General features: G+C 39.6%; 2 protein-coding genes across 2 annotated transcripts; both read right to left on the bottom strand.

Moving 5' to 3' along the window:
- Window positions 1–237: 237 nt before the first annotated feature.
- LOC103970301 (E3 ubiquitin-protein ligase At1g12760) lies at window positions 238–6,649 on the bottom strand. Its single transcript, XM_009384023.3, has 5 exons — window positions 5,975–6,649; window positions 3,301–3,420; window positions 3,077–3,209; window positions 1,644–1,805; window positions 238–627 (listed from the first exon to the last, which is right to left on the bottom strand). Exons 1-5 carry the CDS (start codon window positions 6,508–6,510, stop codon window positions 454–456), a joined length of 1,125 nt encoding a protein of 374 aa, XP_009382298.2. The 5' UTR covers window positions 6,511–6,649; the 3' UTR covers window positions 238–453.
- Window positions 6,650–9,923: 3,274 nt separating this feature from the next.
- LOC135596846 (homeobox-leucine zipper protein ROC5-like) lies at window positions 9,924–15,176 on the bottom strand. The gene is made up of 10 exons (XM_065089054.1): window positions 15,127–15,176; window positions 14,274–15,009; window positions 13,977–14,197; window positions 13,780–13,897; window positions 12,979–13,683; window positions 12,786–12,887; window positions 12,472–12,687; window positions 11,547–11,715; window positions 11,087–11,457; window positions 9,924–10,627 (listed from the first exon to the last, which is right to left on the bottom strand). The coding sequence occupies exons 2-10, from the start codon at window positions 14,439–14,441 to the stop codon at window positions 10,289–10,291; spliced, it is 2,409 nt and encodes an 802-aa protein (XP_064945126.1). The 5' UTR covers window positions 14,442–15,009; window positions 15,127–15,176; the 3' UTR covers window positions 9,924–10,288.
- Window positions 15,177–20,791: the final 5,615 nt, after the last annotated feature.

Here is a 20,791-nt window from a genome sequence, read left to right as displayed (position 1 = left end):
GCTTTTTCTCCCTATTTACACGTACAGAGCGATGCTTCATATTATTTTTGTTTTTTTTTTAATTCCTTCTCCTATATCTCTAACCTATCAGTTGTAGAGAAGGAAAAGACGAGCTTTGGAAATAACCAATATTTATTACCCCTTCCCCCCAACCCGACCGGATCAAATCAGACCGGGACACCGCCGGTTCAGTCGAAAAGAAAACGAAAAGGCCAATGCACCACGAACAATATATCATGATAAACCATGCGCCACCATCAATTATAGTATACTATTGACAGAACAATATAGATCGCTCACACATTAGCCAAAACATCGCTGAATCACACAGCAAAAGATACATGAAACAAGTTTTCTACTATCTCCCCCATTGAATCACACACGTTTAACTCCTAACCACTCCGAATTGCAAGATACAAGTACGTGCTAAAGCATCTTGTGGGCAGGCATCATCTACACCTCCTCCCTTCCGTGGTTATTGCTTTTCGCGATATTGAATTTGCAGAGCGGACAAGTCGCATTTATGCGCAGCCATTTGTCTATGCAGCCGCAATGGAAATGGTGACCGCATGGAAGTTCTCGCAGCTCGACACCATCGTCGTAGGGAGAAAGGCAAATGCAGCACGCCTGCAAGGTAGAACAGACATCTGAAACAAGGTGGAACAGGCAAATGCAGCACCGCACCTATATGTAGCATTAAGAAAAGGAAACCAACTATAACATTTTTAATGTGGTTTAACAACAATCTCGCACTTTTACTCGAAATATGACTATGTTTAAGATAACTAAAATGTCCTGAAATAATGATACTGCTTGGAGATAGGCACTCAAATCAAATTGAAACATTGTCTGGGCTATTCAAGATGATAGCACAAAATTGTGGTGAAACCTACAAACTGCTTCAGAAGAATATGATAATTTCTCTTCCCTAGGGAAATTTCTCAAATTTAGTTACTGAATAAAAAAGACAGGTCGACATCCCCACCTCTCCAAGAGCAACATGTCTTTAGCTTAACTTGTAAATTTTATTTTATGGTTAGCAATGCTGTGAAAATATTTGTTGGCATTTTAAATGAAGGACATAAAGAAATGGAGCATAGTTATATTAACCAGGATGGTTCAACTATTTAAGTTTCCTGCACCAAAAAATTAAGTTAAATAGAAAATACAAAAAATGCAAGTTGTCCTGGCACCATCTAGAACTACACCGACAAGGAACATCAAAAGAACAAGAATAATAATGGAATTATGACATTTGTAAAGTGTGTGCTACATGACTAAATTCTCCTCATACCAATGAAACAAAATAATAGTTGTCAGAAAACAGTGAGATATGACATGTTTGAGTCACAGACACAATGACTTTTACATGTTTATGTTATTGACAGTGGAAAGAGTAGTAATTCACCAGAGTTTTAACTATGAGAAATAGGGTAGAGAAAACACCAGATAATACAGAAACAGTAAATCAAGATGTTCAAGAAATTTCACCAGGAAGTACTCTTTAAAACTTTCAACTCTCACCATGCTAAATGACTTAGAGAATTTTACTTGCTACGTGTTCTTGGTTGTCAAAATGTAGTCAACCATAAAGTTAAAATGGAGGTAAACAAAAAAAGTTAAGCATAGACTAGAAAGCTTACAGCATCCTCTGCTGGAAGAACACGCTCCACAGCTGGATCACTGCCACACTCTCTCATAATTCCACCAAAAGAGCTTGATAACTCATCAAGTTTTTCAGAATCTCCAATTTTACAAAATTTGTACTTTGAAAGTTGGCTTATGTCTTCTTCAGATGCTCCTTCCTGTTTTGCAAGTTAAAAGAATGCATCGTATATTAGACACTATAAAGATTCATGTATTAATGTGCCATACTACCACAATACTTGCTCACACCAAAACCACATGTGGCATATTGAATTATTGTTTCTCATGCCAACTTATATAATCCAGGCACCATGCCATTATAACGCATGCACATAAATACCACGCAAAACTGTAGAAGTCACCAAAATAGACACAGAATAAAGAATATTAATCCTTGATATAAGACCTGAATTGATGGGATCAAGATAAACAAATATCTCCATACATTCTATATACCAAGGTATGTAATACAGTACCATACCGGTGTTTCAAGGTTGGCTCGGTACGGTACGGTACCGGCATACCGAGCGGTACACTAAGGCGTAACGAACGGTACACCAGGGCTTACCGAATGATTTCCTCTTACTATAGCACTGTAGCACTGTTACAGTGTATTACTGTAGCATGATCCATCCGGTAATGGGCAGTCCGCATACCGATATGCCGTTAGACCGGTACGTACCACCCATACCGAGCGGTTCCATTCGAAATTGCATACCATGCTATATACAACTACAAAAATCTGCTTGTACCACAAATGAAGGCAGACATCTAAACAACTAATTTCCAAACGCATGGGTGACAATTATCATAATAGCACTAATTATCAATAATGTTTTTAGCAAAAGGTCACCATAAAGCAAGGAATTTACCTACACAAAATGGCATTTTTAAAAAAAACCATGTAAAAGGAGTCTGGCAGTCACCATGAAAGAAAGCTTGAATAATAACTTAAAAGGTATCCATAAAAAGGCAAAATTATTATAAGATGGAGAGTCCCTCACTGAATCTACAAAGAATCCAACAAGAATAACTGATAGTGCACGAGGAAGAGATGATATTACCCAGAAAGGCTGTACTAGATAGTGCTGGCACCTGGAATTCTACTAGATCAGCTCCAGAATACATTTTAGCTAGAGAAAGATTTCTATGGCATCTTTAATAAACACCCACTTAGAACCAATATTGATGACCTTCACATCAATTTCAAGAGCAAATGGCAACACTATATAAAAATCAACGTAACAGTAAACTACCCAAAAGAGCTCCAGCAAGTCTTGACACCTACATTTCTCAATCCTCAGATTGGTAACAGATGAAATCATTTTGGTAACTATATAGAATTTATGTCTAAAAATTGCTTAAATTGACAAATTCATCAAGAATAAGGCTGCAGCTACAACAGACACTAACAGTCAAGGAGGCAAACCTGATCAGCAACAGCATACAAAATAGCAATGATGCAAGGCAGACAACAACAAACAGCTATCCCAATCACACATGCCAAAGCGACGCAGAAAACAACAAAGAACACATCAAATGCTAGGAAAATTATACACAGCCTGCAAAAAAAGGAAATGTTAAAACTCATTTGATACTAGAGTTTCAAATTGAGAAGCCAAAAGAAACAGTTGATCTATTTCTTAGCAAAACCAGTAAAGTTGAGGTGCATCATGGGTCAGTGCTTGGCCTCCAGCAGATACCCAGTAGAATCCAATAATCCACCATATGAATGAGAACATAGTGTTTGCAGATTCCAAATTCTTTACAAAACTGCCAAAAAAGGGTAACAGATGATAGGATCAAGAAGCAAGCATGGTATCCATGATAAAAATACATACATAAATAAAAATATCTTATATCTCAGTGGGATACAAAGGTTAAGTATTGAAAGGCATACAATAATAAAACTGTCTTATACCTCAATAGGCTACAAAGGTTAAGCATTGAAAGACAAAGAACCCACACAGGGTAAACATATATTTATTCATAAATATGATCCTTGCCCTTTCCAGGACTGGTATCAAGCTTGTATGAAAATTTGCCCTGTGCATACAAGAGGGAAAGCTAAATTGAAGCACATGACGTCTATATTTGCAATTCCAGCATACAGGAAGTGGCATGTTATAGTAGAAACAATTTATTAAAATTAGTTAGAGGCAAATTCCACAAGTAATGACAGAAACAAAATTGTTGATAAAGGCAGATAACACTTGAGTTTCCCATCAGTTTGGGCATAATGGGGTCAGATACACCTAGTGATGCCGTTCTATCTACAAGGGTATTTTTCCATGATTTCAATACATCCCAACCACCATTCAAAATAGGCAAAGTACATCACAGAATTTGTGCTAGGGAACATCAGCCAACAAGAAAAGATGGTGTATGACCAAAATTTAAAAAAAAAAAGAGAATACTCACATGGCTAGTATTTCATAAACCCAATATCCAAAGTAACGATTATGTAAGTGTCCACTATTAATGATTTTGCAAACACGTAAACACAATAAATCCTCTATTTTTGCCTAGCTGATTTAGCAAATTTATTGATGTAAACCACAAATTAACAATACAAATTACTTATATTTCCGCATACTTGCAACAATTTCACAAAAGATAAAGCAAGTCAACTATGAAGGTGCTAGTGGGACAAACTGGTCGTGCAATTTGGCATCAATGCATTATTTACACCACTTAGTACCATGATGTCAAGATATGCACTTCTAACCTCAACTGATACTTGCACTTCTAACCTTAAGTAATACTCTAAATCTTCACAATTTACAGAATAGATTTCTGCAACCTTGAACCTATTAGAATTTAGCTCTTATCCAAACATCTATTACAATCGAACTTTATCCAAACCTTTCCACGAGTCAATTATACTTCCGTGAGTAGTTTCATGGTATCTTCATAAGCTTAGAAATATTGATGAAAAAAGACAATCTATCCTAAAGGACCACTCCTCGGAACACACCAGACTCCTGATCCAAGGCCTTCATTTTCCAAGAAACTATTCAATCATTCATCTAAAAGTTGTGTGAATCTATACCAATCAATGTTTGCCAAGGTTTCCTTAGGTTACTTGTGATAATTCTGTACCTAATCTCAGAACCACCAAGATACACAGGTATTGCACTGGATAACTTCTTGCATGTCTTCCTTTGACACAGTGAATAGTAACTTCATCACGATGCCAATCGTTTCCTTTTTACGCTACCCACAACCATCTTAATATTCTCAACCCTAGTATCATCATCTTAGCAGCACTGAACTCTATCAATTTTCAAGAAGCTCAATCGATTCATCTATCTGGATGGTCAATAAAATGCATTTATAAGAACCCCAGAATGGAAATATCCAAGGAATGCCATGCTCTCTCACCAAATAGATACCATGTAATGCACGTAGGATTACTGTATCCACACAGAACCTGAGCATAAAACCTGCTTGGCGCAACAAGTTCACTGTTCTGCACAGTGCAAAGTTGCCAGACAATCCCTAGACTGAATCAAACTGACCCATGTTAATACTCCTCCACCAATTCTTACCCTGACAACTTCTACAATGCCCTGGCTTCCTTAGCTTAGAAGACTAGAAACTAAGCTTGCTTGAATATTTTTTGCTAATAGCTATTCAAAGCTTTATCTACATATGCATACTTAATCTACATACAGAACTTTGCATACTTCCTAGACAATACTTTGCACCCTTCCAATACAGTAATTTCCAGTGAGCTATCAACAAAAATAATTCGGAGAATGCAGACTCCCTATACAGAATATACCATTTTATCATAAACAGAGATTTGGAGGATGCATATTTTCCCAATTTTCTGACACATAAGGTATATTTCCCTCATTTAAAGCTTTTGAGTTTACCGATATTGATTTTTCAAAAGTAACGCTCACATAAAAGGATAAAAACCACAACAGAAGACCTTAGTTTCAAGATCAAAATGATCCTTTATTGTCAAAGGTTACCCAATTGCCAGATTTTTAAGTTGGAGATGCCATCATTTCTGACCAGTTACTCTTGTCGATTCACATAATATAAGTCTGCCAAACAATCTCCAGATCTATCATGTAAAGGAAATTTAACATACTGAAAGACATCCAGAAATGCAGCTCATCTACATCATGCAGAAAGGTAACCGGTTCATGTACATCACGCAGAAAGGTAACACAAACATGAAACAAGCACATCATTCATTCAAAATCGATAAAAATCGCTGTAGTATTATATGTCGAATCCATGTGGATAACAAGGGGGAAATCAGTGATATTTTGATAGCATCATAGTAGAAGCAAGACTTTAAGCCTCTCACCTAGTACCATCTTCGTCCTGACCCTGCTCATCGTCCATAGCTTCTCCCACCTCCCTCGGTGAATTTGAGGCGGAGCTCCTTCCACTCCCACCCTCTTCCTCATCCAGAAGAGGCCCCGCGAGTGGGTGCCTTCGTCGGTATTCGATGCAAACACAGACCATATGCAGCACGCACTGCAGGGCATACCCCACGATCCAGAGCCGAAGAGGCATCGAGGGCCTCTCATCCCGACTCAAAATCAGCACCCCGAAAGCCACGCCCACGAACGCCAGGTTCCACAGGATATCAAGAAACACCACGGGCTTGGAGTAGGCCCAGTCGCTCTGCCGCTCCTCCAGATGCTCCGCCGCCGTCTCTCGCACCATCATCGACGGCTCCCTCATCACGTGCCGGCTGCTCGCCCCGTGGAGGAATCGGGCTGCACGTAAGAAACCAGGACCCCTCCCGGTCCGGCGGCCGCCGTTGGGGGCAACGAGGAGTGGCGCAGGGTCAACGCTGGCGTCCCCGCCGGGACCCGGAGGCCTCGTCGTCGCCATTCCCGATATCCAAGAGGCGAAAACCCTTGTCCTTGCACTAGCCCCGACCGATCCGATCGCTTCCAGTCATGGCGATCCCCGCATCGAAACCCTAGGCAAATGAAAGAGACGACAGCTTTCCGATTTCGATCGAGGGAATGGAGGTCCAGCAGCAATGAACATTTGACACGTGACCCGTCAACTTATAAGAAGTGTGAGTCGCGAGTCACCAGAACGGCTTTTCCCGGACTCGACTTGGGCCTGTACAGGTCCAGCCCGTAGCTCAACTGTTGACACGCCCTCAAATAACAAATATATTTTTATATAATAAATATATCAAATTATATGTGTCTGTTAAGAAATAGAGACAGCTGAACTATAAATAAAATATTATAGAGTAAATCTGTAAGAGATAGGGCACAATTCGGTAGCATGCCCCTAGGCAACCATCCACAGCCACATCAACACCGATGAAAAGCTTTGAAGTCAATGAGTGTGACGGCGATGTCGCTCGGGTACGATGTCACCCCGCAAAGAGTGGAATGACATCGCTCAGGTGTAACGGCGGCATCGCTCGGGTGTGACGACCGCACCGCTCGAGTACGACGTCGCCTTACAGAAGTTGGGATGGTGTCGCTCGGGTACGACGTCGCAAAGAGTGGACTGACACTGCTCAAGTACAACTCTGCCTCATAAAGGCAAGGACAGTGTTGCTTGGGTACGATGCCATGTAGGATAGCTAGTGTCAGCACGAAAGGTATGAGTTCGTCGCTTAAGAGGTCGACGGCCATTAAGAGGCTAGGGGCAGCCAACCCCCGTGGGTAAGCATAAAAACCTATTACCTGGCCAACATGAGGCAAGTTTTTCTCCGCTCAAGCATTCTACTTATGCTCATTCAACCGAAAACTAATTTAAACTTCGGAGGGATCGAGTCGGAAAATCCCTCTCCCGACCTCGACTTGTGTATAGGAGTCCAACCACAAAGAAACAAGCCACCCGCTAAGAAAGGTCGCCCTCGGGAGACAAGGCTCAAACCTGACCCAACGCTCGAGCGACAATGCGGGAGACCCTGCGCATCGAGGATTTTGAGATAAAAGGTCACACTGGACATGGGACAGCCAAGGCCAACTTCTGAGACCCAAGCGCTAGACCAAGCAACCTTGTGTATCTGGAATCGACCATAACCGTGCTGACTCCTCGATCACGTAAAGAGACACGAACAGTATGTATAAGTGCCAACATCATCGTCCATCAAATATCGTGCCCTCTTAATTGATCACATTCATTGCTAGAATTTACCGCATTATGGTTGTCATAAAAAGCTGGTAAATATCCCAGCTTCCTCTTCACAGGCCGATGAGTTGAACCACCATTTCAGCGTCCCCTTCTCACGAAGACATGACCGGAGAGGTCACCTTTGTGCAGTGAAGGAAATATATTTCTACTTGAGTTAACGATGTCTATTTAACGACGCAGGATCACGCCTCCAATAAATCGACCATATTAACGACTAAGTAGCTTGAATTTTAAATATTTATAAGGTGAAATATTTGTGTTAAATCTTTTAATTATTTATCAAGTGTCACCAGTTTTTTTTTTAATCTCGATGATACCGTTGAATCAAACTATTCCAAATTATAAATTCATGAGCTGATTCGATCTGATTTGGGCATCATGGTTCAGGTCAAATTCGATCAAAATAGATCATGTCGAACTTTGTTAAATTTACAAGCGAGTATAACCAAGATATTTTTATCAAGTCAATCCGAACTTCTCTGGAACTAATAACACATTATTAATATTATTTTTTAATTTTTTTTAATAATTTTAGCGTAAATAATTTTTTAAATAAACTATTTTGAGTTGAACTTATAATGAGTATATCTTAGTAAATTTTCATTAAATCTGTCTAAACTTGTCCAAAGCTAATAGGATGAGATGATAATAGGTTTAATATTTTTTTATGATTAATTTTTTTAAATATCATATTAGCCCTTATCTCGGACGTTATGAATGGGGATATTCCCAATACTAACAAAGAAAAGGGAAAGTGACTTGGACAAAAAGAAACAAAGTAACTTAGACAAATTTTGTTTGTCGATAGCCTCGGACCAATCAATCGAATATTGATTAATATGTAACTAATTGAACACTGCTTGTAAACGGTTTTTCTGTTAAAAAACGAAATGTTCCAAATGTTCCTGAAAATTCTTGCTCTCATTGGACCATTTGTATCTATATACATCATATTAGCCCTTACCTTGGACCTATGAATAGAGATATTCCCAATACTTACAAAGAAAAAGGGAAGTGACTTGGACAAAAAGAAACGAAGTGACATAGATAAATTTTATTTGTCGATAGCCTCGGACTAATCAATCGAATACGTAACTGATCAAACACTACTTGTAAACAGTTTTTTTTGTTTAAAAACGAAATATTCCAAATATTCCTGAAAATTCTTGCTCTTATTGGACCATCTGTATCTATATACATCAAGATCTCGATTCATGAATCTCTCGGTTCGAGAAAAAAGAGGATTAGATCATTTTTTATTACCCTTTTTCAAATTCGATAAATGTTGGTTGATCGTATATTTTATTATAGATGATTCAGAGTATCATTTTTCATTGTAAATCTAAGCATCCACTTAATTCATTGTAAATCTAACTGATCGAACACTACTTGTAAACCTACCCAGAACTATCATGACATGTTTCTAATTTATAATTGATTAAAAATAATTTTATAAAAAAATTAATATAGATTTTAATATATTTTATGAATGAAAATAGTAATTATTTGAATAATTTAAGATAATTTTATATAAAACTTAATATATATATTTAAAATATTTTATAAATGAATGTAATAACTAATCAAAAAATAGATAAACTGTGAGAAGAAGAGATGGCGACGAAATAGAAGGAAAAAATAGAAAAAGGAGAAGATGATGAGAAAAAGAGAGAGGAGGTAAAGGTCAAGAACGAAAAAGCCAAGGGGTTGGAAGAGGAGGCTACGGGGTGGGAAGAAGAGATGGCCATAAAGGAGAAGGACGAGGAGGAAGTGAAAGGTGGAGAAGAAAGAGGATGAAGAGGAAGAGGTGAAGGAAGAAGAAAGTAGTGAGCTAGAGGAAGCCAATGAGAGGGGAGAATAAAGCAATAGAGTGAGAGAAGAAGATGAGAGATAATTTAAATAAATCAAGAGACATTCTAAGATTCAATTAAATTAAATTGCAATTAAAATTTAATTGAATCGATATATCAAAAATATAATTCAATCCTTACAAAATCAAATCAAACCTAGTCAAAAAATAATTATCATCTTTTTACGATTCCAGTAAGGGTGTTTTGATCAAATCAAAAAAAAAAAAATCTTATAAAAGCTCATAATATATATGCTAAAATCAAACTTAAAAGAAGTAAATAACAAAGTCAGCAAAAAAGACTACTCAACAATACATACGCATTTGTCTACTTGCATACAGGGAAGAAGATTACGTTGTCCTCTACAGGTGAATCAAATGCAAACAGGAAAAGAAGAGAACGCTGCAACCTGACACGACATTAACTCTGGCTGGGATCGAGCGGCGGCATTTAGAGAGAGAGAGTCAATACCCGAACCACCACCGTTGCTCGGTGATGAGGATGATGGACTGCGTACAAGGTTTGCAGTCGGCCATTATTCCTTATCACTTAGCAAAGGTTCTTTATTCGCGCGGTTCGTTCTTGACTCAATCCACAGCCATGACACTCTCCCCCCCCCCCCCCCCCCTCGTCGCACTTCGATCTCCGTCCTCTCAAGTCTCGCAGTGGAGTGCCGCCTTTATCTTCTGAACGGTGCACGAGATGAGGTTGTTGACGGTCTCCACCGACTCCACCGTCAGCTTCGCCGTCGGCTGACTGTTGACCAGGATCTGAAAGGCCACCGTCAGCAGCGATCCCGGAGCCTTGTGCGTCCCGCCGTCCGGGAGGATGGCGAAGCCGGAGGGGAGGAGCGAGACGTAGGCAGAGTCACCGCCGCTCATGACGAGGTGCATGGCTGGTATATCCACCGGGGCGTACACCACCAGCGACCCCGACGCGTCCGTGCAGGTCTCCTGCAGTATCAGCATGCTGCTCTGGGTTGCGTTCGCCGCCTGCAGATAAACTACCGTGCTTGAAGATCACATTGCTTCAAATCACAACAAATGTATCGATCAGGACGAGTACGTATGTTCAAAATACGAGTTGAGTGTGACCGAGGGCATCTACAGAGGTCAAACGTCAACAAGACGTCAGATCTAAGAAAACACGGCTACGCTACAGTCGTATCGATGGCCATCGCACCTGGTCACATGCGAAGTCTACTGCCACCGCTGCATGTGTATGCAGAGGAAAGAAAACAGCCATGCTTGGGCAGACAGGTGGGTGCCACCAGAGACGACTACCCAGAAAATTTACTTTAAGATTCTCGACAGTGAGCACGGTTGACCTTGATGATCTTGATGAGGAATGCATGTGAAGTTACTGTCTAGCCTAGTAATGAGTACCAGTAAATAGGAGTTGTATGCTAAAGGGCCATGGTGGTGTGTTGAGACAGGATAGAGGATACTGACGCTGGCACGGAGGAGGGAGACGGCGTTGCCGGTGTTCTGGCCCTTGGCGATGTGCGCAATCTCCTGCATGGGCCCGCCGTTGGAGAGGATGTCCCACTGGCTCCGGAGCTGCTCGTTGCGGAGGAAGTCGAACAGGCGCTGCGGGGAGGCCGGGAGCCAGACCGAGGTGGCGGCACTGAGCACCACCCCCGGCGGCACGCCGGGGTCGGCCACGCTTTGCCTCGTCATCACCCGCACGTCCTCCCCGATGTTGATCGCGCCGCCCAGCTTGCTCCACTCGCGAGCCGATGACGCGCATACTCCGGCGCAGAAGTTGTCGGTCATCCGCTGCGCCAGCTTCAGCATGCTCCGCCGCCCGCTCGGCGTTATCGCTGCCATGGCATCCCGTCAGCAATCCGAGCACTTATGCTACGAACGGCAACAGCCGCTATGGCATTCACCAATTCACATAAAGACTTACTGGAATCACCACCGGGAGAGAGGGATGGGGGTACGAGGACGGCGAGGGACTGGCGCTGGAGGGACGCGACCCAGCGGCGGGCGCCGAGGGCCGAGCCGGAGCGCAGCAGCGGGCGGTACAGCGGGTGCACTGTGGCCTCGTCATACTCAGAATGCTCGACCCACGTGACCTGCGCACCACCCTCGTCGTTAGCTCATTAATACCTCTTGTCGAATTGTCTCTCTGCCATATCGCCCCCAGTCTCACCAGCTGGACCTGTATATCACCATGCCCCATGGGTGCCAGTGCACCTTACCACTGGTAGGCACAGCTTATGGTCTCTCTTCCCAACATGGATAGTTGAGACTGCAAACTAGGGCTTACGGATGCGTTCATCACTAAACCCTATAATGGAATTCCATGGGCTATAATACCCATGTGTTTGATTACTGATCAAGCAAGGACGGTGTTGAGAGGCAGGGATAACGTAAATTACAAAGAGAGGTGTCCAAGACGGGAATTCCGAGGGCATAGAAGATGGGAATAGAATCACCGGCACCAATCAAGACGTAAAAATTAGGTGATCGTATTCCGAGGGCAGCAAGAGAGGAGACTTCCATGCTTGGATTAAACAAAGCTAAACAGTAGTCGAGGTCGCTGGGAGATGCGAGATAGGTAAGCAGAAACAAGGCACCTACGAATTGAATGCGGACACTGAGCGATCGAGGGTGTGTTGCTCTCGAGAGGGGTAGAAGAAACATCTAAAACTTCTCGAGAAGGAAACACGAGAAATAAGCGTGGATGGACGTGTGTGACTCATGGAAACCCGATTTGGGAGCACGAGATCAGGCCTCGACCACTATAAACTAATATATGGAAACATAAGGTATCATTCAGGCCAAATTACGAGGTTCTAAATCTCCATCAACGATGGGGTTTCTATTACCTTAGAATAGCCATTGGACATGTCCTGCACCACGCACCCAGAAGGAAGCCTGCGGCATTTCACGGTAGCAGGTGGAGCAGGTCGGTTGTCTCTGACGCCATCGACGGAGACGTCGACCACGGCCCAAGCGCCCTCGCTTAGATGCTTGCAGAACCTAAGGAAACTGACATCTCGGACAGGAACCAGGGGAGAGAGAACTTGAAGCTCCGCCTGCATCTGATGGGCATCAAGAGAACAAGCATGGTTACGGATATACGTAAATGGCTGAAACCAGATGATCGGAAATGGTCGCATGCAGGCCAATATGAACTCACCAGCTGGAGAGCACCATTTCTAGTCCCGCCCATGCCGCTGGATATCACGTCGGTGGTCGTCGTTCTAGCGATCACAGAAGGGAACATATCTGCCCATCGAGCCTGGTCGTGAATCGAATATGAATTAGATATGAATCGATAAGGAATGGGCTCGCTGTTCGTATCCAGTGACCGTGAGTAGAATAGAGATTACCGCATCCATGAGGGTCTCGACGAGAGCCGGGCTATTGATGACGATCACGGCCGTCTCCCTCGTGGCCTCCGACACGAAGCCGGTAGGCCTTGCCCCGATGCACCCGGAAAAGCACCGGTAATACTCGTCGTAGTTTAACGCGTCGCTACCGGCTTCCAAGCCCGGAATCCAGAGTGGCTCCTCCATCTGGGCCATCTTCACCAGTTCATCCATGGCAGCGAGTGCAAGCTCCAAAAATACAAACCTCTCCTGCGCCTTGTCCACCGCACCAGTGGCTCCGGCGCCAACCACCTGCGCTGGAGTTACGAAGGTGCCGACGGGGCTTGACGCCGCGGGAGTGAAATCAGTAAACGGAGGCAAAGTCGACGTAGCCACCGAACCAAGGCCGGCAAAACCATTTGTTCCGACCGCGAGCTCCAAGGACGAGTTTGGCAGCATCGGAAGAGGGAGCGGACTGGCCAAGGGGGACGCAGGCTTGCCGAGGAACTTTCCAGCGAGGGCACAAACACGGTCGAGCTCATCCTTGAGGCGAGCATTCTCGATTCTCAGGTGCTGCTCCTCGAGGGAGATCTCGCCGAGCACTGCGGGGCTCCCGCAGTTGCAGCATATGGGGTTCCTCATGGCATCCCGGATGGATAGGTTCTCCGCCCTAAGCTTATCGTTCTCCTGCCTAAGGATTGTGTTCTCGTGCCGTTCCAGGTGGGTCTGGTTTCCACGATTCGCGAGCATGTCAAAAAGAGACGAAAGGACCAACAAAAATCGAATTTTTAGGGAAGAGATGAACTGAGGGAGTACAAAAACCTTCATCTGGGTTCGTCGGTTCTGAAACCAGAACTTGACCTGGCGGGCCTCCAAGCAAAGCCGATTGCTGAGCTCCATCCTTTGCTTATCATCCGGATGAGGGCATTCCTTGAAGAGACTGGACATAGGGAACCAAAGTAAGCAGCTTTGGTTTGGGAAATGAGCGAGTGATATTAGGATGCGAACAGATCCCTTACGCTTCCAGTTCTTGGATCTGCTGAGGGGTGTGGCGGTGGTATCTCTTCCTCTTGCGAGGATGCTCCTGTTCCAGATCGTCTCCAGATCCACCTTCAAAGTTATCACTGCCCGCTCTACTCTCGTTCTCATCTTCCTTGCTCCGACGAACCGAATCCAGCTCTCCTCCAACTCCTCCGACACGAGCCAAGTTCCGTTCCCCGTGCGCCCCCAAGTTGGTTTGCTGCGCGAAGGAACCAAAGTCGCTCAGAAAAGGTGAAAGCGGAAAAGAAAGAACGGGAGGGGAAACGATGGGTTACCAGGGCGAGGGAGAGGCCAGGGGAGGCGAACATCGACTCGTGGAGCGAAGGCGAAACAAGGCGCCGTGGGTGCGACACGGAGTCGGCGGTGCCTCCGTACGCTATGTCGGCGACCAGACGGGCAACGCGGCCTCCGGAACCGTCGTCGAACAAACCCCCAAAAGTCATCAAAGATCTCCCCGTCTTTTCAACGTCGCTTCTTTCCGTTCAACGGCGCCTTCCCTTCCTCCGAGGAGCAGTGACGGCAGCACCAGATCTAATGAGTGCACAACTTTACTCGATCTATGCGAGGCGTTTAACAGTATCTCCACAACAAAGAAAAAGGAAAAAAGGAGAAACGAAAAAATGATTAAGTAAAGAAAGATGGAAAGACAGGCCAGTGGAGGCAAAAGCATAGACCGTGGTATGAACTATGTATGCCTCCAACTCCCTCTCCGTCACCTAATCAAAGGGCAGAAAGAAAGAGAAGGAAGCCAAGCAAAGATCGCTAGCGCCTCGTTCTCTCTCCCTCTCCCTTCCCCTTTCCTACACCGTCAAACCGACCCCGACAGAATAAAGAACACAGGGAAAAGAAAGGCACAGAACAAGAAAACAAATCTCCGCTTCTCACTACTGCATGGCTTTCCCCGAAGATCGAAGCTTTACAAGCTCAGAAACGGTGGACGACGGTGTGAAGTGGGCGAGGCGAGGATACCACAGAGGGGAGACGCATCTTTATATGCGGAAACTCCGAGGCCTAAGAAATGAAAGAAAAAGGAGAGCATCTCAGAGAAGAAGGAAAACGCGAGATCAGCAGATCGGTTGACCGTCGCCTCCGTCGTTCTCGTAAAAGATAAGAACAAAAAGTCCACACCTTCACATCAAAACTGGCACCTCGGTGCGAGGGGCAACCTTTTTTCCGCACACCTCTCTTCCCCCCACCACCCTCCCCCCCCCCCCCCACTCCCCACCCCTTCCGTCCTCCTCTTCCCTTCTCTCCTCCCTTTTATCCCCCTGCAGTAAAATAGCATCCAAACACTCGCAGGGCTCATGGAAATGGCAGCCAATAGCGGGAGGGACCCCCACCCCCACTCTTATCTGCTCAAAGCAACCAAGAAAGCGATCGAGCAGAACGAAGAAGCGAGCAGCAGCAGAAAAAAAAGAACGAACAGCGTCGAGTCAGGAACGCGTCCAAATAATTTCCACCGTCTGATCTCAATCAGACGAGTGTGATGCGGAGATTGGACGGGGAAGAAGACCGTTCCGAGGGTGGTAAATGATTGGACGGGGGGATTAGGGCGGAGATCCACGGTCGGTGCACGGATCAACGGTGGAGGATTCCCATCGCATGCGCGATCGCAGGGTATCCAACCGTCGCCTCAGAATCCCTTATCTTCTATTTCATCGTCATTGTCCGAAGCAACCGCCACAGAAATTACCGTATAAATACTTAAAATTTGTTATTATTTGTTTGTAATGGAACGAATTCTATGGACATATTTTTATTTTAGAGATGTAAAAAATATTTATATTTAATAATTTTCGTTTTTAAATCAATAAGGATTCTTATTTGAAATTCTATTATATTTTTATCATATTTTAAGTTTTTTTAATCGACTTATAGTGTTTTGATAAAAATATTTTAAAAAAATGGTATAAGTATATTTTAAAATATTATAACTAACAATAAAAATTTTATGCATACGGATTTGATTGTTATTATTTCACTTGTCTTCTCAAAGAGATATTTTTTTATAAATATAATATATATATATAAGATTTTTTTTTTTTTGAGAATTCATTAGCTATTTTTGATCATTGTGGCCTAAAGCAATTACCACTGCGATCACCATATAAATACTTAATTTATTATTTATTTATTTATAATTTATATTTATGACAAACTATGTGAATTAAAATTCACTCTTACTAAGTCGCTAGCAAGAAGTCAACTATGACATGACACAAAGACTAAGATCGAATATAATTTTTAACATAATTTTTTTTAATGAAAAGTAAAACATTTGAAATACTAGAACGAGGTCTACGTGACTCAACCATTGATCCAACCATTAGCTACCTCGATATGATCGTCATATGAGTCTTAATAGAGAGTAAACATTTATTCTATTAATATTTTAGTTAAATTATTTAATTATTTATGACTAAATATGATCGTAAAATAAATGATCAATTAATCAAAATATATATATCGAATGATATTTCAAAATGATATCTCAATAATAAGCCATAAGACTAATATTTTAGATATTAAAAAACACAAACTTGAATCGAGTTCAAAGACGAAATCTATACAAATTGTTGTTGACAGATTAAATTTCGTGAAGATTGATTGTGTAGCAAACTTGAATCTTTCCTTGGTAACCAAAACCTTGGATGAGGTCGGAAGGTGGAACGTATGGGTCTTGTCGTCTCCATCGGAGTAGCTCTCCTTAAATGCAAGGTAGATCGGGCAAGGAAGTGCAACTTCAATTGGAATGTGACTAATAGCTAACGTTCCTCCTCGTGGAGCCTTCGACTTACTTACATCACCTTAGAAAAGAGCGAGTGATCTTTCTATCTACGTTTTATCTTATCAAACATTACATTTTTTTTGTTGTTGCTTTTATCACTAATTTATCTCTCAAGAGTTTCAAACATTTATCTTATAAATTATTTTTATCGATTCGATCGATCACATGTCTTCACCATTTGCCACGAGAAAAGGATTAACGGTGAAAAAATATCATGTATTTGAAACTCATGAACTAATTATAGATTATTTATATAATTAATTACCTTTAGTATTTCGATCGTTATAATTTCAAATGTTATATTGAGATTCTTATACTTACGAAGGTGAAATATTTAATCTTGTTGCTCCAACAAATTATCTTTTTAATCCTGTATAAGGATTTTAATATTTTAATTTCGTAACTATAGATATCTCAATGTAATTTTTGAGAGTACAAAGACCATTAAAAATAGTTAATTATCGGAGATAATATGTAATTAGCTCGAAACTCATCACATAACTAATTAATTTTAGTCTCACTTAAAAAAAATAGACTAAGACTCTTAATTTTTAAGAATTTGATAAGTATAATATTATTAATTTTAACCTAGATATTTTGAACTAATAGTTTAAACTCAACGAAGTGAATAGATCATTTATCCCATTAGATCATATCGTGATTATAGATATCAAAATCGATCTGATATTAAATTACTAGAAGAAAACTCAAGTAGAAAAAAATTACGTGATGCAAAATGGGCAATGTAATGTATAATCTAAGTTTCTCGATGATTAAAAACTAACAATAATAATAATAATAAAATATCTAAAAGTCATTTGTTCTTTTCACATAACAATCTAATTTTGAAACGGTGAAGAAAAAAATATATTTGAAACTCATGAACTAATTATAGATTATTCATGTAATTAATTACCTTTAGTATTTCGATCGTTATACTTTCAAATGTTATATTGAGATTCTTATACTTACGAAGGTGAAATATTTAATCTTATTGCTCTAACAAAATATCTTTTTTAATCCTGTATAAGGAATTCAATGTTTCAATTTTGTAACTATAGAGATCTCAATATAATTTTTTAGAGTGCAAATAGTTAATTATCAGAGATAATATATAATTAGCTCGAAACTCATCACATAACTAATTGATTTTAGCCTCACTTAAAAATATAGACTAAGACTCTTCATTTATAAGAATTTGATAAGTATAATATTATTAATTTTAACCTAAATATTTTGAACTAATAGTTTAAGTTCAACAAAGTCAATAGATCAATTAACTCATTAGATCATATGGTATCAAAATCGATCTAATATTAAAGTACGAGAAGAAAACTCAAGTAGAAAAAAATTACTCAACCAAGTCTCACGTGCTACAATATGGGCAGTGTAATGTATAATCTAAGTTCCTCGATGATTAAAAACTAATTTGTTCTTCTCACATAACAATCTAATTTTACTTGTAATTAATTAATTGCTAGTAGAAGTCAACGCGACCATCATCCACGTTTGTCCCACAACACTTAATGGTCAGCTACATACATATTTTAGATCAGTCTAACCAAAGATATAAGAGCAAAACCCATCGTAGCTGTTTATAAAAGCACAAATAAGAAGAGAGTCACGTTTACATGCTTTGGATAATTGAGAAGGTCTTAAAGAACAAATTCAAAAGAAAAGAAAAGAAGAACAAAAGTCAAACCCACGGAATTTTGTCAGTCCTCATCGGCAACTAATCAACTCTTGTCGTGGAAGGCTTTCAAGTCAAAAGAAATTTCGAGCTACAAGTCGGTGGACTCGACCAAGGAGTCGACTCTCACATCACTTTCTGATGAACTCGTTGTCGGAGCTCCATATTTTTCCTTTGGCATCTAAAAGAACATTTGTGGTGACATTTTTTTGCATTATGCCACTACTGTTTTGATCATCCGTCGGAATCACCTACACAGATGTTTGAACCACTCCGCTCATAGTTCATGCGAGTTAATGGGGAAATATTAATAATTTGTCGCTGTAAATACTACGTGGACATGGATTATTATTATTATTATTATTATTATTATTATTATTATTATTATTATTATTATTTAATGAAATATAAACGATTTGACATGATGGAAATTTAGTCAAATGTCGTGTTGGTCGACGAAATCATATTATTTAATGGTTATAATTTTTTTAAGGGCTTATTTGTGAAAGAAGTTTTTAGAAGGACTAAATTACAAAAGAATTTTTTTTTTTACTTAATGCTTCGCTATTATATAAAAAAACAAAGGAAACAAAAATAGAAAATGTAACATAAGAGAAAGAGAGAGAATTTAGCGGATAGTCTTGTATTTTTATTAATAAAACGAATGATGTCAGAGTAAATAGATCTAGATATTTTAATTTTATAATTATAATGATGTTAATATAATTTTTTAAAATATAAAAATCGAAATATTAAAGATATATAATAAATTAAAAATGGATAAAAAATGTTATATGAATTGTTAGATTTGAAATGAAAGATAAAAAAAAAAATTTATTCAAATATTAGTTTTCGAAATATATTTGAGACCTGATGCATGACTAGCGATCCATCATCCTTTCATAAGAATACAACATGATAATAGCCGTTAGGATTACTATAAATATATTTTTGATATGTACTAATAGTCATAATTATATTTATTATGAATTTATACATGTATGTTAACTATATTTATTTAGATTATGAATAACCGATAATTACATGAATATGATATTGATTTTGATATACTATTCGGTATAATTATTATCTTGTTTACTCTAAAATGACTATCAAGCTTATGGTATTTGATAAAAAAAATAATAGGAATAATTTGACATTTGATATGTTTTGCTAAATTAATTATGAAAAGTATTTATAATTATATTTTTATATGCATTAAGATATGGTACTTATGGGGCTATTGTTTTTTTTGGATCCCAACAAATAGTCTTTCGTGGACATGAATAAGGAAAAATATTATTATTATTTAGAACCCTCTTTATTTTGGACTCGTATGATGTCAATGTGAAATGCTATTTTGGATCTATTTTGTAATTATATAAATATACTGATATTGATTGTGATATAATAATCACAAATAGCTTAAAAGAATTTTGTTGCTTTGCGAGGATTTCTTTTTGTAGAAATGAGTGGTCGAAATATAATTATATGATTAAATTGTCTATGAATTAAAAAATGATAAATATTTTATAAAGATGAATTATATCATCATTGACGCCAAATGACACTTTTCATATAAATCTTTGTTCAAAAGTACGCAATTAATGAGGATTCATTGTTCAAACGTAATTAATGATTTCACACATTTAGTCAAAATGGACGACGTCAAACCAATTTAGATGGTCAAACCTAAACAACTTAGTATTCTCATGCATATAAATGCTCTATCTATGATGGAAATTGACACATCATGAAAGTCATAAGAGCTCATATACAAATAATATGAAATAAAAGCATCTTCAGGAATATTATATAGATTAAACTTTTTTCAATCCTTTTTACCTCACGAATTGAATTAAAATTTTGTAGAAATCAACATATATATATATATATATATATATATATATTGATACAAGAGAACTTCAATTCTAACTTTAGGACATATCTCCAAATAATAATAATAATAATAATAATTTAGAAAAATAGATCGAATCGAATCCTCTATGTTACACGTATTGACGATAAAGATCGACTCAAACCATCCATTATAAATTAGTTAACGATACACGGGAATGCCTAATTTACTATAACTTGTTAATATAGACCTTGCCAAAACTATGATATTTTTTTCAGTTCACAATGTTGTCTCATAGTTTTCAACTCAGCCTATTCAAATATGACAGTTAATTAGTATTTCCTTATATAAAGTTATATTTGTTTCAATATACTTTTCTTCATGACTAAAGAATACACTAAAGAAGTTGGTTACCGGTTGTAAAATGCATAATTTTAAAATTTTCTATACATAAAGG

Source organism: Musa acuminata, chromosome BXJ1-11 (assembly GCF_036884655.1).
Source record: "Musa acuminata AAA Group cultivar baxijiao chromosome BXJ1-11, Cavendish_Baxijiao_AAA, whole genome shotgun sequence".
In the NCBI taxonomy this organism is placed as follows: Eukaryota; Viridiplantae; Streptophyta; class Magnoliopsida; order Zingiberales; family Musaceae; genus Musa; species Musa acuminata.
This window is presented reverse-complemented; position numbering and strand designations above follow the sequence as displayed.